This window comes from Lontra canadensis, unplaced genomic scaffold, assembly GCF_010015895.1.
Source record: "Lontra canadensis isolate GAN:19392208 unplaced genomic scaffold, GSC_riverotter_1.0 scaffold371, whole genome shotgun sequence".
Taxonomy (NCBI): Eukaryota; Metazoa; Chordata; class Mammalia; order Carnivora; family Mustelidae; genus Lontra; species Lontra canadensis.
The window spans coordinates 54,340-70,261 of record NW_022631365.1 but is presented as its reverse complement, the minus strand read 5'-3'; the positions used below and the strand labels follow the sequence as shown (position 1 = coordinate 70,261).

At 43.7% G+C, this 15,922-nt stretch overlaps 1 protein-coding gene across 1 annotated transcript in view; it reads left to right on the top strand.

The window, feature by feature from the left end:
- Positions 1-15,922, top strand: part of LOC116862902 (extracellular sulfatase Sulf-1-like) — a gene marked incomplete at its 5' end in the record, with an annotated part of 71,708 nt that overhangs the window by 48,312 nt on the left and 7,474 nt on the right. The window contains 3 exons of the mRNA XM_032850348.1: positions 615-787; positions 4,524-4,666; positions 4,761-4,884. Coding sequence (XP_032706239.1) covers positions 615-787; positions 4,524-4,666; positions 4,761-4,884 — 440 coding nt within the window. The remainder of the gene's footprint in view (positions 1-614; positions 788-4,523; positions 4,667-4,760; positions 4,885-15,922) is intronic.

Here is a 15,922-nt window from a genome sequence, read left to right as displayed (position 1 = left end):
TTATTCTATGCACTGCTTCCTCTGGACAGTGATTGGGAAATGGAACCATCTTGAATAGGATGGTGCGTTCCACAGAGTGGTCTGCAATTGTGCTGAATTCTGAAAGTTGGGAGAAATACACATTTTTTTAAATAACAGTAAAATGTGCTCATGAAGGGGATTTAGGATTGAGCCTCAACAAAAGTTGAGTGCTTTATGGAAAAAAAAAAAAAAAGCAAAATAATAGCAAAAGGAAATTCTTTCCAAGCCATCTAATCCCACTAACCATGGACTTTATGGCCAATGAGTCCCGAGTCCCCACGGAGTTAAGCCATTTGTCCAAATGCTGTGGCCAGCGGGATCTATGGATTCACACTGACATTCCTTTCCACCAGTGTTTCCATGTAAATAAGAAAGAAAATGTTGATCCTTTCAAGCTCAGTAAAATTCTAAGAGAGTTGTCACTTAATGAGTTTGTCTTCACTCTTGCCTATTATAGTTCGAGGTCCTCTGTGAAAAAGAAAAGTCATCCATTATTGTGTGTCTGCCTCTTTGTGTGAGGTTCATAAGGACGATAATATTTTTAGTCAGGCAAGTCCTTTCTGATCCCAAACGCATCCCTTCTACTGGAACAGGGAAGCTGCTCAGGAAGTAGACAGCAAACTGCAGCTTTTCAAGGAGAACCGCAGGAGGAAGAAGGAGAGGAAGGAGAAGAAACGCCAGAGGAAGGGGGAGGAATGCAGCCTGCCTGGCCTCACCTGCTTTACCCACGACAACAACCACTGGCAGACGGCCCCATTCTGGAACTGTAAGTGTTGCATGGTTTTGGTTTCAGGTTTTTTTGGTTTTTGGTTTTTGGTTTTTAGAAATATATTCCCCAGTTTTGTGGCACCTGGGCAGCTTTATTGGTTAAGTGTTGACTCTTGGTTTTGGCTCAGGTCATGATCTCAGGGTCGTGAGATCGAGCCCCACATGGAGCTCCTCGCTCAGCATGGAGTCTGCTCATGACTCTCCCTCTCCCTCTGCCCCTCCCCCCCACTCATGCTCTCTAAAAAAATACATAAAATCTTTTTAAAAAGTAATTCTTGGGGCTCCTGGGTGGTTCAGTGGGTTAAGCCTCTGCCTTCAGCTCAGGTCATGATCTCAGGGTCCTGGGATCGAGCCCCGCATCGGGCTCTCTGCTTGGCGGGGAGCCTGCTTCCTTCTTTCTCTGCTACTTGTGATCTCTCTCTCCCTCTCTGTCAAATAAATAAATAAGATCTTAAAAAAAAAAAAGTCATTCTTTTCCCCAGTTTTATTGAGCTATAATTGACACACAGCATCTTCCAAGTTTAAGGTGTATGGCATAATGACCTGACTTCTGTGTGTTGCCACATGATGACCACAGTAAGTTCAGTTCACATCCGTCACACCATCTGAGTTGCTGCTAACTGCCGCCGTGCGGAGAGACACCGACTCACACGACAGTTACTAAAATGAGGGCTTCAGCAGCCTGAAACCAGGGATCTAGAATGATTCAAGAGGAGACCATCATATTATTTTCTGTACTGGCAACTAGAATGATCTTGCCGAAAATTACTATTTTCTTTGGAAATCAGTTTCCATATTTTATTTTTTTTCAAGTTGTATAATATTTTATTTTCATAGAAAACTTTTAGTTTCCATATTTTATTTGAAAATACCATGCTCGCCCTGGGTGTGTCTCCTGATGGTGTTACTTCACATACTGCCCACCTCTAGGCAGAGTTCCTACCCAGTAAGGCTGGGTTTAGTCATATCTGTTACCAAATAGCTAAATGGATGGACAGTCTTGCCTTGAATACATTTTATTTCTGTTTTATTTCATGTCATATTCTAAGTGTAATAAAAGGAAGGGAAAACCCCTTCAATGTAGGGTCTCTATTCGAAATCTCAGTCCTCTTTAGTACCTAGCACTATGCCCACAGAAGAATAGGGACTTTAGAAAATATATGGTTTTACATGGAATTGCTGATGATATGAATAATAACAATGTGCACTTTTTTTTTTTTTTTTTTTTTTTTTGGAGAGAGGGCACACTAGCAGGAGTGAGGAGTAGGAGGGCAGAGGGAGAGGAAGAGAGAGAATCTTAAACAGGCTCCACACCCAACACAGAGGCAATGCGGGACTCAAACTCACGATCCTGAGATCTTGACCTGAGCCAAAATCAAGAGCTGGACACTTAACCAACTGAGTCACCCAGGTGCCCCAGCGATTGTAAACTTTTAAAATTCACACTTACAATGCTTTAGTGGCCTAGGCACAGTATTGACAGAGGTCATCTAGAAATAGTGCCCTCAATTTTTGTGACACATCATCTGATTGAAGGCGTACCATCCCGGGAAGTAGCTAACACTGCAGACCTTCTCCTTGAAAAGAGCCCAGGAACCACCTGGGTCAATGTTTCTCAAAGTAGGATTTGGAGACCCCAGGAACCCCAGAACCCGGTCCTATCTCTGAGGATTTTTGTTTTATCTTTCCATTTTGATGCTTTTTTATTTCAGTGTCTAAGTTTGCATTTTCATTTCCAGCCATATTGAGGCCAAGTGAAGTCTTAGACTCATAGCATTTAATGTTTACTCTCGTTCCCTAAACTGGGGTGTGAGGATCTCTGAGGGTCATTCAGGTTGCAGGGGTCCGTCCTCCACCAAGATCCAGGCTGGGGCACCAGAGGCACAGCAGCCTGAAAAATCGTTTCTGCGGGGCAAGGATGAATAGATGGAACAAGGGGGACATTTAGGGCAGGGAAACTGCTTTGTGTGACACTAGACTAGTGGGTACATGGCATTATACATTGGTCAAAGCCCATAGAACACACAACACCAAGAGCGAACCCTAATGCAGACTATGGACCTTGGGTGATGACATGTCAATGTCGGTTCATCAGTTGTCACAGATGCACCACTGTTGTGAGGGATGTTGCTGGTGGGGAAGGTTGGGCATCATGGGGATGGGGTTCTCTCCAGAAATTCTCTGTGCCTTCTGCTCAGTTTTGTTGTGAACCTTTTTATGCCCTAAAAAGTCTATTAAAATAAAATTGGGGAAAAATCATTTCTCATTCGTTGTTTAAAACCTCTTTTTCAGCTTGAGGAGATAGTGTGTTTAATATTGGATGCTGGGGGGGTGGGGGGAGGTGCCTGAGTGGCTCAATTGGTTAAGCATCTGCCTTCAGTTCAGGTTGTGATCCCAGAGTCCTGGGATGGAGCCCCAGGTTGGGCTCTCTGATCAGCAGGAAGTCTGCTTCTCCCTCTCTCTTTCTCAAATAAATAGAATCTTAAAAAAAAAAAAAAAAGATACTGGATGGGGGTTAAGTAGTATGTAGTCGTAGGAGTATCCCCTCTAGGGACACCTGCATGGCTCAGTCAGTTAAGCATCTGCCTTTAACTCAGGTCATGATCCCAGTGTCCTGGGATCGAGTCCCTCATCGGTCTCCTTGCTCATCAGGGAGTCTGCTTCTCCCTCTGACCCTCCCCCCTCTCATGCTCACTCTCTCCCTCAAATAAATAAATAAATAAATCTTTAAAAAAAAAGATTAAATGAGTTAATAAATGCAAAGTACATAATGGACAGTGAATGCTCATTAAGTGTACCTATCCCAAAAAAAATATTTGCTGGACAGCAGATTTTTAAAATGCAATTATCATTGTAAGAAAGGTCAACAAATTTGGAAACTGCCTTTCTATAAAAGAAGACCAAGTAGTTTGTTTTGTTTTGTTTTAATTTGACATCTGTTTTGCATACTTTCCACCAGTTAACCAGTGAACCTCTGCGTGGTACGTAACGTGTTCATAGTCATAGCCTGTTTCATGTTAAAAATTGTTGGGGCACCTGGGTGACGCAGTTAGTTAAGCACCCCACTCTTGGTTTCAGCTCAGGTCATGATCTCTGGGTCGTGAGACTGAACCCAAGTTGGGGTCTGCACCGAGCTGGGAGTCTGCTTGAGATTCTCTCTCTCTCCCTCTTCCCCTCCACCCATGCATGCGTGAGTGCATGCTCTCTCTCTCAAATAAATAAATCTTAAAAAAAAAAAAGTTGTCTACAATGATCAAAATAATCCCCTTTCTGCGTACCATTTGTGAGTGTGATCATGATGCAGAGAACAAGCAAGGGCACAACGTCCTTCTCTGTACTATGTAACTTTTTTTTCCTTTTTTAAGAGAAGATCTTAAATAACCAGTAAAAGATAAAAATAACCCCATTCTCCATTCGCTCACCCTTATTTCAGAAACCACTGCCTGACGGTGGAGGGCAAATGAACGTACCGAAAACTTCACGTTGGCCTGAAGTCTATATTCACGATCATAGATGGCCACTGTTTTCCCCATTTTCCACCTGTTCCCACGGCAAATTGTTTAGGGAGGGGGAAAGTATAATTTTTTTTAACATCCAACCACATAATAGTTACAAGACAGAAAATGTGCCCCTTGCAGTATAAAGATAAGGAAATGTTAGAATGACTAGCCTGCCTCCATTTTCATTGTTGTTGTTTCATTCTTTTCATTTCACTGTTCTGTGTTTACCAACAGTGGGATCATTCTGTGCCTGCACGAGTTCTAACAACAACACCTACTGGTGTTTGCGGACTGTCAACGAGACGCATAATTTTCTTTTCTGTGAGTTCGCCACTGGCTTTTTGGAGTATTTTGATATGAATACAGATCCTTATCAGGTAAGTCAGTATGTTTTCGTGGGATAACAGCTGTTGACAGTAAACTAGCCGGAACCTGAGCTTACCCCTCCCGTCCTGGCCTCTTCGTCCGCAGCTCACCAACACCGTGCACACGGTGGAGCGGGGTATTTTGAATCAGCTGCACGTACAACTCATGGAGCTCAGGAGCTGTCAAGGGTACAAGCAGTGCAACCCAAGACCGAAGGGCCCAGAAGTTGGTAAGAGGGGAATAAGGGTTTTTTTTTTTTTTTTCCTGTATTTTCTGGGAAATTCTTTGTGTTGTTGGGTTTTCTGCCTGTGAAGTGTCTCCAGGCATAGACGCAGAGAGTTTGGGATACTTATACGGGAGGCTTGCCAGGCAATTCCAAATATAATGTGTTCTCTAAGTTTACCTCTGAGAGCATTAATGAAACAGCTAATGCGCCCAAAGATTGGGTGAGCGTTTCATTCTAGTTTCTCGCACACATCGGTTCTCCTAGTGAATCCTCCTGAACGAAGCATCCGCTGGGGCAGGTGGGTTGAAAGCTTGGGGGATTTATCTGTTCTTGCTGTCAACAGACATAATACAGACTCAAGGCAAACTGGGATATCCTCAAATTTTTAGGTGAATTTGGACGGAAACACCCAGTGCCTTGTTTCTGCCTATCCCACAGCTGGGAGCTGCCCCAGGGGAATCCCTGCCTGGAACACGGGGAATTAGATTTCTTTTCCCAGGATTTTCCCTCTGAAACCAGAGATACTTAAGTAATGCACTCTCTGGGGCTCTAACAGCGTTGGAGGGCCCATATGGAATCAGCCAGATGTCCCCTCTCTGGGCTGCTGTGTTAAACTTAATTATCGCTTTGTTTCATAGAGCTGCAGATCTTTTCAGTCTGTCCCCGCCCTTTCCTAGTTGATGGTAATACGATTTCCTCTTAATTCTGGTAGAACTATAAATTCCAGCGGTCCACGGAAGGAAGGAGAAGGAGCTGGCATTGGCAAGGGCGTGCGTGTCAGTAGGGCCCGCCAACCCCAAAAGGGCAAAGTGCAGGGTGCCCAGGCAGGGGGAACACTTTGCAGGAACCCCTTGTATGCAACAGCCAGTCCTGGGTCATGTGACCGGGAAGGGGGGAGTGCCCATCCCCAGAGGATCAATGTCCACAACCGGTCATTTCCACCATTGTAGGGTCCTGAGGCTTTCAAGCTTTGAAGGTCCCTTAGGAAATTATAAATCCTGTGAGGGGGTCACCTCACAGCCATCAGCCAATCCTTCTTCATTAACACCTTACTCAGATGAATGGCCAGCAGAAAAGTCCAATCCTGATTTGCAAAAGAGGTCTTTTGGTCACAACCCCACTGAGCTCAAATCTTTCCAGATATCCTTGATTCTCTGTTTGAGCTTTTCCTTACACCATAGCCCTCCATACACCAAGAAGAGGAGAGGGGGGAAAAAAGCCCAGTAAGGCCTAGAAATTAAAGCAGTTATTAGAAGCAACAGAAATATGACACCCAGACATTTCTCCCCCAAAAGACCTAGCTCTCTTACAGGTGGTGACGGAACTGCCAGAGAAGTCTGACAGTCCCTTGATGGGATGACACACCCGGGCGTGGGGGAGAGCCCATGATTGCTGTTCGGCCCAAAGTAGTCCTCTCCACCTTCTAGACAATTCCTCAGGGAGATGACCATTGGCCCTTTTTTTTTCCCCCAAGTGTTTTGTCTCAAAATAACCAGCATTGTACTGAGACTGGAAGGACTTCTCTTCCTGCTCTTAAACGGGCTCTCCTCCCTTCCCATTTCGCTCATGTCTCAAATGAACTCCTCTGCATTTTTATCTCAGACCTTTTTATTTATAACTTCATTTTGAACCCGTCTACTAGAAAAGTCCTGTGGGACTCCAGCCCTGTCTGCATTTAACACAATCTGTTTCTCTCTAGGATTTAGACGTTGTGCATGGAAAACTACGTAGTGAATGGTGTTATGAGTTCTAAAGCTAACGTAAATTACTCTTGTATTTTCCTATGTCAGGAAATAAAGATGGAGGAAGCTATGACCTGCACAGGTATTCACCCTTTTTTATTCTCCCCCGCAGCTTCTTTTCCCAATAATTGCATGATCCAGCCATTTCAACTAATTTCCGTTTCTTGCCGTGTTGCACAGAGCATAGTGTGGGGTGCGTGCACGTGCTAATAACATTCGGCACCAGATTGTGTCATTGGTTACAAATCTGTCATTTTGCTTTTAATCAGCTGACTGTCACTGCGGGGTGTCTCTCAGAGCATTGCCTCCATATGCATTTGCTCATTAGATGATGCTTTTAAGCATGGAATGATGTGAAAGGGGGGAAAAAAAAACCAGAATGATCTTTGGGAACTCTGGGGAGAAGTTGGGAGAATGATTTCCCTTGCGGGGCTCACATGTGGATTTGCTGGACAGGCTTCATGGAAACTAGTTTGAGATTTTTATGAAATATAATGTCAAAGACCCAGAAGGAGTGATGGGAATTTCTAGAGCATTCTGAAGCTGAATTTGGAGGAAATAGAGCTTCCTTGCTAAGAAGCCTTAATTAACTTGGGTGTTGAAAAGCATCAGTGTTATGATCCAGAAGGCTCTGCTGGTGGTGAGTGAGGAGAAGGCACTAGGGTAGGGGACCGAGAGGTCTCCGCATTAGCCCAGAGACGGTACCGCCTGACGCACCCAAACTTCATAAATGAGCCTCAGCCCAGCCATCTTGTTCCCTCTGACCCCCACACCCATCCTTCTTATCTCTTCATGTTCTGGAGGGGGATCCCACACACCTGGCACCATCGGCTCTTGATAATTTTCCACTCTGAGCGTAGACCTCAGGTGGGTTTGTCAGAAACGTGCCATGTGGGGCAGGAGGGGACTGACCTTACCACCTCTAGGGTGGGGAAACTGAGGCACGGTGAATCTGTCAAAGGAACATAAACCTCCTTGGACCCATGCCAGGGCACCCTATCTGCCCCACGGCCTCCCCTCCAGCCTCCCTAGCTATAGTCTCAGATTCCCCTTTTTCCAGGGCAGCTCACTGGCCTCACCAGAAACTAAACAACAGGAAAGATGAGGGGGTGAGGGGAAGGGAGATGTAAACAACTAACAAAACAAAGGAAGTTGGGCTTTCAAGGATCCTTAATAACCGTATGTATCTCTTCTTTTTCTCTTCTCTCCTGTCTTCTTTCCTTTCCTGGCTCTGCAACGCCCCCGGCCCCCCCATCACCCCCAGCACACGTAGGACAGAGCAAAATAGCCCACTCTTAAGCTGGTCTCAGCGGAGATACGGGCTGACGAGGTAATAGCCCGCACCCAGGCACTCTTCCGCCTGCTTCCCAAGGGCCACATTAAGACATTTCCAAAGTGTGACATTTTAAACGGACCTACCACTAAATATTGACTTCACAGTTATTTGACGATGCCCTCAATTTTACAGCGAAGGGATTTTCAGTCGAGCTTTCTTTGACTCCTTGTCATGAAGGAGATAAAAAGATATGAGCAGGCGATTGCAGACACAGGCCGGGTCAGAGCTGACTCAGAGAGCTCTTCTCCATCTAGTCAACCCCAGACAACTTTGAGGGGAGGGATGTGGAAATGCTCTCCGGTCATAATTAAGCGGCCAACATCTGAGACTCCTCCCTCTCCTTTCCCTGCTGCCACCACTAAGTCCATCATCTCTCAGGTCCTTTGTCACAGCCTTGGTGACTCATTGTTGATGGGGTCACCTGTCTGAGAAGGTGGCTGTGTGTGCAAGGTGACGGAGTGTTACCTGTCGCCTCCCCACCGCCCCACCCGAAATTCCCTACCAAAGGACAAATCTAAGGAAACTCTGTAACTCAGAATGCCTGGCATTTTTGGATCCCACCGTTCTGTAAGGCAGGGGCGAGCTGGATGTCAGCAGATAGCCACGTTGCAGGCGGGAGGGAAATCATGAATCAGGATTCCTGAGAGAGCTTCTGCCGGTCACACCTGGGGACTCTCTGGATACCCAAAAGCAGTGTCTGCTGCGACCTCTCCTGCTTGCGGTGTCCTGATGGACTGAAAGGGAACAGATGCCAAACAAGTCACCTCCTGTGTGGAACTGCCGAAAATCCTGTCTCCAGATGGTGTCTATGGGTACGCCGCCCTCCGGCAACTGCACTCCTGACAGGCTTCTTCAGAAGCCAGGACTCTTCAAGAAGATTCTGATTTTTTTTTTTAAGAAAACGAGTTAAATACATTTTTTAATCATAAAATCTCATTATAAAAGACTTTGAGAAAACCGGTTAACTACCAAACCTGAAGAATATGAAACTTGAGAATTCAGCAGACCAGTATTTCAGAAACATTCACCTTGCACAAGATTGACTACATAATAGTTTTAACTGCCTTCAATTTTGTGGATTTTGAAAATTTCATCTTTAGATTCTTTTCAAAATGACCTTTTGAAAAGCAAATCTGTTCCTTGTTCAGCTTCATTATTTATTTTATTTCTTGATGGCTGTAGCATGTGCCTGGGGCTAGGCCCCCCGAGAGGCTGGCTGACTCTCCCCGGGTCGTTTTTCCTGTTAGGACAGGCACAGAGTAAGGGCATCGCTCAGAAAGTAGCCCTCATGACTCAGGAGATCATTTTTGGCTCGAGTTGAAAGCAGTCATTTCTGTGTTGCAAAATAGAATGGGAGCAACAGGTTGAGGAGGTGTTTATTTTCCCATTGCTTAGGAAAGCTAATGCCACTGCCTTTTGATGTCCCGGAAATACTCCTGGCAGGTACAGTGGGCACCCAGCAGCTGTGTGGGGCAGCCCAGGGCAGGGGGCGGTTCTGGGCGGCCTCATGCTGGTGGGGCTACTCCCTGGCCCCAGGGTGCCGCCCTTTGGAGACCAGTAGGCCACACGGAGCTTCACCCTCCACAGCCAGGCTTCTGCACACCTTGCTGTTGCGTGTTTTGACTCATCTCCCCTGGAGCAGCAGCTATCGTCTTGCAGATGGATATAGATGAGCGAGCTGGGTGTTAGGGCCTGGTTAGCATGGAGGAGCCAGTCTGCCTTGGGTTCAAGTCCTGCCTTCCTTAATAAGAAGATGAGAATGGAGCCTGGCATGTATCAAGCCCCAGGAACGATGAGTGTTATTAGTAAGTTGTATATGCTATATGAAACATTAAAACGAAGGAGACAGTACTTGAAAGGGAATAGTGACATCAAAATTCTGAAGAATGCTCCTGTGTTTTATAAGAGATAGTCACACAAATAGAGATAGTCATCACCATCACTGCCATCTCATTCATCACTCTTTGGTAATCCAGAGTTCTCTTTTTTCTGAACTGCCTGGACTTCTTGAAGGACAGAACCCAACCTCCACTACCCTGCTCTGTGTTGCTTTAATGAAGTTTTACCTGGTTCTCTTCTCTCTGTCACATTTCAGGACTCCATTTTCTTTTTTCTCTCCATATTTCTTTCCAGTTCTACTGAAAAATAATTGGCATGCGTCACATCTAAGTGCATTTTATTTGTAAGCTGCCTTGCTAACCCCGTTGGACTTTTCTGTTTAAGAGGCTTGACCAAGAGTTGGATCAAGGTCAAGGTTTGGGGTTAAAGGAACCAGCCTCCTCAGGTAACAGAGGGCTGAGGGTCAGAGTTGTTAGGACGTGGGTCAGAGGCAGGGCTGCTGTGTGGGATGCAGGCACTGAAATCCAGCCAAAGTTCTGCTAGACAGGCCATGCCCACTGGTGGGTTAATTTTTCTTCACTCAACAGAGGCCACCCTGGTCAGGATCAGGGGCAGGGACAAGTCAGGATCATCTAAGCTACCAAAGAATTCTCAGAATTTGGTCTTACTTTTCCACTAGTGATTCTACTCCCAGTGCCTTGTTTCTTATACCATAGAAGAAGAAACGAAAATATTGCAGGATTCGAAGACCCTTCCTCCAAACGGAGGAGCGAAATTTACCTGTAATTGGCTTCAAAATTGAGAGAAAGGTGGGGGAATTAATCCTCTCTCATCATTCAATAGTTAAAGAAGGAAAGAATCTACATGGCCACTTCTATGCATGCCACTGCTTTCTAGGAGAACATAGTCAAGTATTATGATTACAACATAGAAAACAAAGTGCTCTGACAGGAAAAACATGACACTGTATGAGCCATGTGGGACCCCTAACCCAGCCCCAGGGAATCCTGGGAAGCTTCCCAGGGAGGCAGCATTTAGGGCTGCATGCGGAAGGCAAGGCTGGCATGATCTAGAATAGGATATTGAAGAAAGAAAACCATTCCAAGTAGAAGGGAGTGTTTTTTCAAAGTCAAGATTCATTTGGGGGGGATTGTGATCAATTCAAAGTTAGGATAAGGAAAGGAGGTGAGGGGTGAGCAGAAGACGTAAACAGAGCTGTTTCATGAAGAGTACGGTATGTAGTGTGACCACAGAATTTGTCTTCCAAACAGCAATGTTTTGACCATAGAGGGAGTACTAAAAATAATTAAAATGATCTAAATGTGATATGTGTCTTTGCTGACCAATGACTTGACCAGTGGATGTATCAAATAATTGTATTGAAAAATGATTTTCTAAACTAAAATTCCAAAAATTCTGGACAAATGCTTAACGGAAGAGGATGCCAGTCCAACACACATAAACAGGGACCCTCCCGGACAATCTAGACAATTTGGTTACCCTGGTTGCATACTGCATCCCAGGATTGGATCTTTATCCTGAATGCAATAGGGAGATATTCAAGAGTGTTATAACCTATGAGAAATAATATGATAGGGGGTGCCTGGGTGGCTCAGTGGGTTGAAGCCTCTGCCTTCAGCTCGGGTCATGATCCCAGGGCCCTGGGATCGAGCCCCACATCGGGCTCTCTGCTCAGCAGGGAGCCTGTTCCCCCCGCAACCCCTGCCTGCCTCTCTGCCTACTTGTGATCTCTGTCAAATAAATAAAAATAAAATCTTAAAAAAAAAAAAGAAAGAAAGAATATGATAGTATTTGGGTCAGATTAGGTAACATACATAGTTGCAAGGACAGTTTTGTGGGTCAGCTTAGTCCCAAGGTCTGGCTCCATTGTTTTCTAATTTGGGGACAATTTCTAGCTGTGTTACCTAACTTACCTTATTCCCACACTCTCCTAAGTTCTTTACATACGTTAAGTCACTTAACTGTCACAATAATTTTATGAAGGCAGCACTGTTACTGCCATTTTATTGATGAGAAAATTGAGTCACAGAGACACCAAGTAACTTTCCCAAGATTATATAGCTGATAAATGATGGAGTACCTACCCAAGGAGTCTGGAACTAGCATGTGCTTTTAATCTCCATACCATGCTGTTTCGCTCAAACAATTTATTTAACCTTTTAACTTCGTTTTCTCATCTGTAAAGAGGTGATCGTATGCAGATACATAACACGTAAGGATTACATGAACTGATATCTGAAAAGGGCTTAGCCCTGAATGTACATCATTCATTTTTAATTACTTATTTATTTTTTTATTAACATATGTATTACTTGTTTCAGGGGTACAGGTCTGTGATTTATCAGTCTTATACAATTCATTCTATGAACGATGTTTGATAATAAAGTTGAATAGTGAGAGAAATAGCAAAGAGCCCCAGAATTTTGAAGGACATTTACCATCCCATTAATGGGTAATGAAATTAGAGGCTTTTTAAAATAATGAAATGTTAAGAAAGAAGGAAAATTATGTGCATTTGCCCCAATAAGCAGGTATGTGCTTTTAATCAGCCATTGACTATGCAAAGTTATTCATCTATAGATAAATCACATAACTTACTATTTGTAGTTCTATACTGCCTTCTTAGTGGAACGTTCATGGTCTTGTATCTGTAAAATAAATAGGTGTTCTTGTAATTCATCAATAAAATTAGTGCCCTAGAAATCTTCTATGCATAACAAATAAAAAGGTACATATGATTGATTGGCTTTTAGTTATGTGCAATAGGACATAATTGACATAACTCTGAATTCAGAGTCTCTGGAATTTCCAAACCCAAAGTGAATTCCATTTCAGCCTAAAATGTGCTGTGTTTCAAGCAGCACGAATGTCACACACAAGGCACACTGCTTTGGTCCCAAATATGGAAACTCCGTGCCTTCAGAAAAATATTCAAAGAGAACACAAAAAAAAACAGGGAAGGGCTTTGGAGAAAGGAATGGATATGTTAGCGCAGATACTCTGCTCGGGCTCTCTCAATTTTGGAAAATCAAATGAATGCCTTCAGAACTGAAACCTGGGAGGGGACTAGCCATATCAGCGAAAACATCCCTCTAGTTAGCAACCATCATCAGAATTCCAGTGCTTATGAATTTCTGGTTGACCTAGTACTTGCCCTTGAAATTATGGACATCTAGCCTGGTGAAAGTCAAAGTGAACTTCTGAACACAAGTCACCAGGACCATCTACAGGTGGGTGTGTAATGGAGGGGCTCCCACCATGCTGAGGAAACCCAATGGGGGGAATAAGAGGGTCACGAAATTGTAGAGGGAATGATGCTCAAATTTCATTTTGAAGGCTGAGAGCCAACTCAGATGATGAGGCAGGGAAGCAAATTCTAGGAATAAATGCCAGGGCTGAGAAGGGAGAGAGCCTGGTGTTTTCAGGAAACTACATTGTTTTGGCGAGGCTATGGCAGAGGCCATGTGGGGAGCAGGAACAGAGCAGGCTGAAGAAGTCGGTAAGCATCAGGCAGTCTCTGTAGAAACTACTCTTTCTGCTTCCTAGGACACCAGGAGTCCTTGTGGATTATACCATTGCTCCAAAAGAGGGACAACTCTACCCTTATGTGATCTCTGCTACCCATGCGTAGACAGGGACATAATTATTGGTCATGTTTTTAAAGATGTATTTATTTTTTTCAAAGAGAGTGAGCAGGGGGAGAGGCAGAGGGAAAGAGAGAATCTCAAGCGGACTCCCTGCTCAGCGCAGAGCCTGACTCGGGGCTTGATCTCATGACTCTGAGATCACAACCTGAGCCCAAAGCAAGAGTCTGAAGCTTAACTGGCTGAGCTCCCTTAGAGCCCTGAATTATGTGGTCATGCTCTTAAAAGTCAGTAAGTGCCATCCAGGAAGAAATGAGACTCAGTTTGAGACCTGCGTGTGCTTTTGCATTTCTCTTAGGGGTTTTGCAACCTTTCTATTTCCCAGATTGGATGAGAATTACCTGGAACTTGAAATCATTTACATTTACTCCAAAAATTCACTTTTCAGAACAAACCTACTCATATGTTTACTCCCCGAATAAAGAACTTCAGAATGGCCCGAGAAAGAGGGCTCCTTTTGTGAGATGAGGACTGGCAGAAACCAGGACGGAAATGTGGACAATTTAGTTCTAATATCTAAAAGGATTTTGACTAATATTTTGATACAATGTTACAGAAAACTTGCAAGAACACTTCCAAGAAATTTTACCCCATTTGTCTTAATGTTTTTTCTTGTTCTCTGGCTCTTCTCCACATACACTACATATACTTCTTTTATTTTTCCCCTGAAATCATTTATAATTTGCAGATATCATGTATCTTTTTATACAAGAGCTTCAGTATGCATTTCCCAAGAACAAAAACATTCTTACATAACTGTTGTACATTTATCAAAATCAGGCAATTTAACGCTGATACAAGTCTATTTTCTGGTCCACAGTCCATATTCAAATGTTACCAATTGTCTCAGTAATGTCATATTTATGGTTTGGGGAGGATTTTGTTTTTCTGGTCGGGGATCCAATCCAGAATCACACACTGTAGTAAAGTGTCATGTCTTTTAAGTCTCTTTCCATCTGGAATAGTTCCTCAACTTTTCATTGCCATTCATGACATTTTTGTTGTTGTTGTTAACATATAATATATTATTTGTTTCAGGGGGACAGTTCAGTGAATCATCAGTCTTACATAATTCACAGCGCTCACCATAGCACATACCCTCCCCAGTGTTCATCACCCAGTGCCTTATCCTTCCTTCCCCTCCCCCCAGCAATGCACTGATGACATTCTTAAGTGTATATATAGGCCAGTTATTCTGTAAAATGTCCCTCAATTGGGGTTTTTCTGATGTTTCCTTGTGATTGGACTAAAATTGTGCATTTCTGGCAGGAATACCACAAACATGGAAGTGTACACTCAGGATATCTTTTTTTTTAAGATTGATTTATTTATTTGAGAGAGTGGGGGCAGGAGAAGGAACAGAAGGAAAGGGAGAGAGAGAATCTCAAGCAGATTCCACACCAAGTGTGGAGCCGGATGTGGGGCTCAACCTCACAACCCTGAGATCGTGACCTGAGCCAAAATCAAGACTAGGATGCCCAACCCACTGAGCCACTCAGGCTCTCCCCAGGATATCTTATAAGGAAATCCATGACATCGGTTGGGTGGTCTTACCTTTGAGTACTTGGTTCAAGTGTGGTTTGCTCGGTTAACCTGCTATAAAATCATACTTTTTCCTTCTTTAATTAATAATTTATTCACTAGCTTTGGATGATTTTATCATTTTTAATCATTTTGATGACTGCAAAATGATTTTTTTCCAACTTCATTATTGTAGCTACATTTCTTAAGTAGTACTCTACCACAAAGAAGAAATTGCCCTTTTCTCATACATATGTAGACATGTATGTATAGCAATAAGGATTCATAGACCCTTATTTCATCCCATGGATATCCCTTTGCTACCATTCTTTATTTTGATCAAACTATCCCAGTTTTGGCCAACAGTGTCCCTTCAGATGTCCCTTCAGAACTTTTGGGGTGTTCCCATTATCTTTTGAGCACTCCCTTGCTTTGGGGCCTGTGTTGCAGGTTCCCTTTGTAGTTTCACTCCCCTACAACTGGAATCAGCCATTTCTCCAAAGAACCCCAGTTCCTTTTAAGTGAGGACTGGCATTTGGACCCAAGATCTGGGTTTGAGGGGCGTAAAATTGCTATGGAGGCATCTTTGTATGTAGACCTTTTGGGTGAACAAAGCTAAAATACACACGCACGGATATGGACAACCATTCCCAGATATATTACAAACCATATGTTCATACTGATACCTCTAATTCTAACTCAAAGGCTCAAGGTTCATTCTAGTCTTCCTAGTTTCTATACGGTAACTTCATTTTCCAGCTTTGAGAAGTCTAGTTCCCATTATCCTCAAAGGATTAACTCATCTGTTAAATGCTACAGCACACAGAAAGCAATTTTAGAATTGCTAGATCCTGCAACAGTAAACACAACCCTGCTAACTAGAGTTCAGTATATTTTTCAGGTCTTTATGTCTTCAGAAGGAGCAAAAATAACACTGT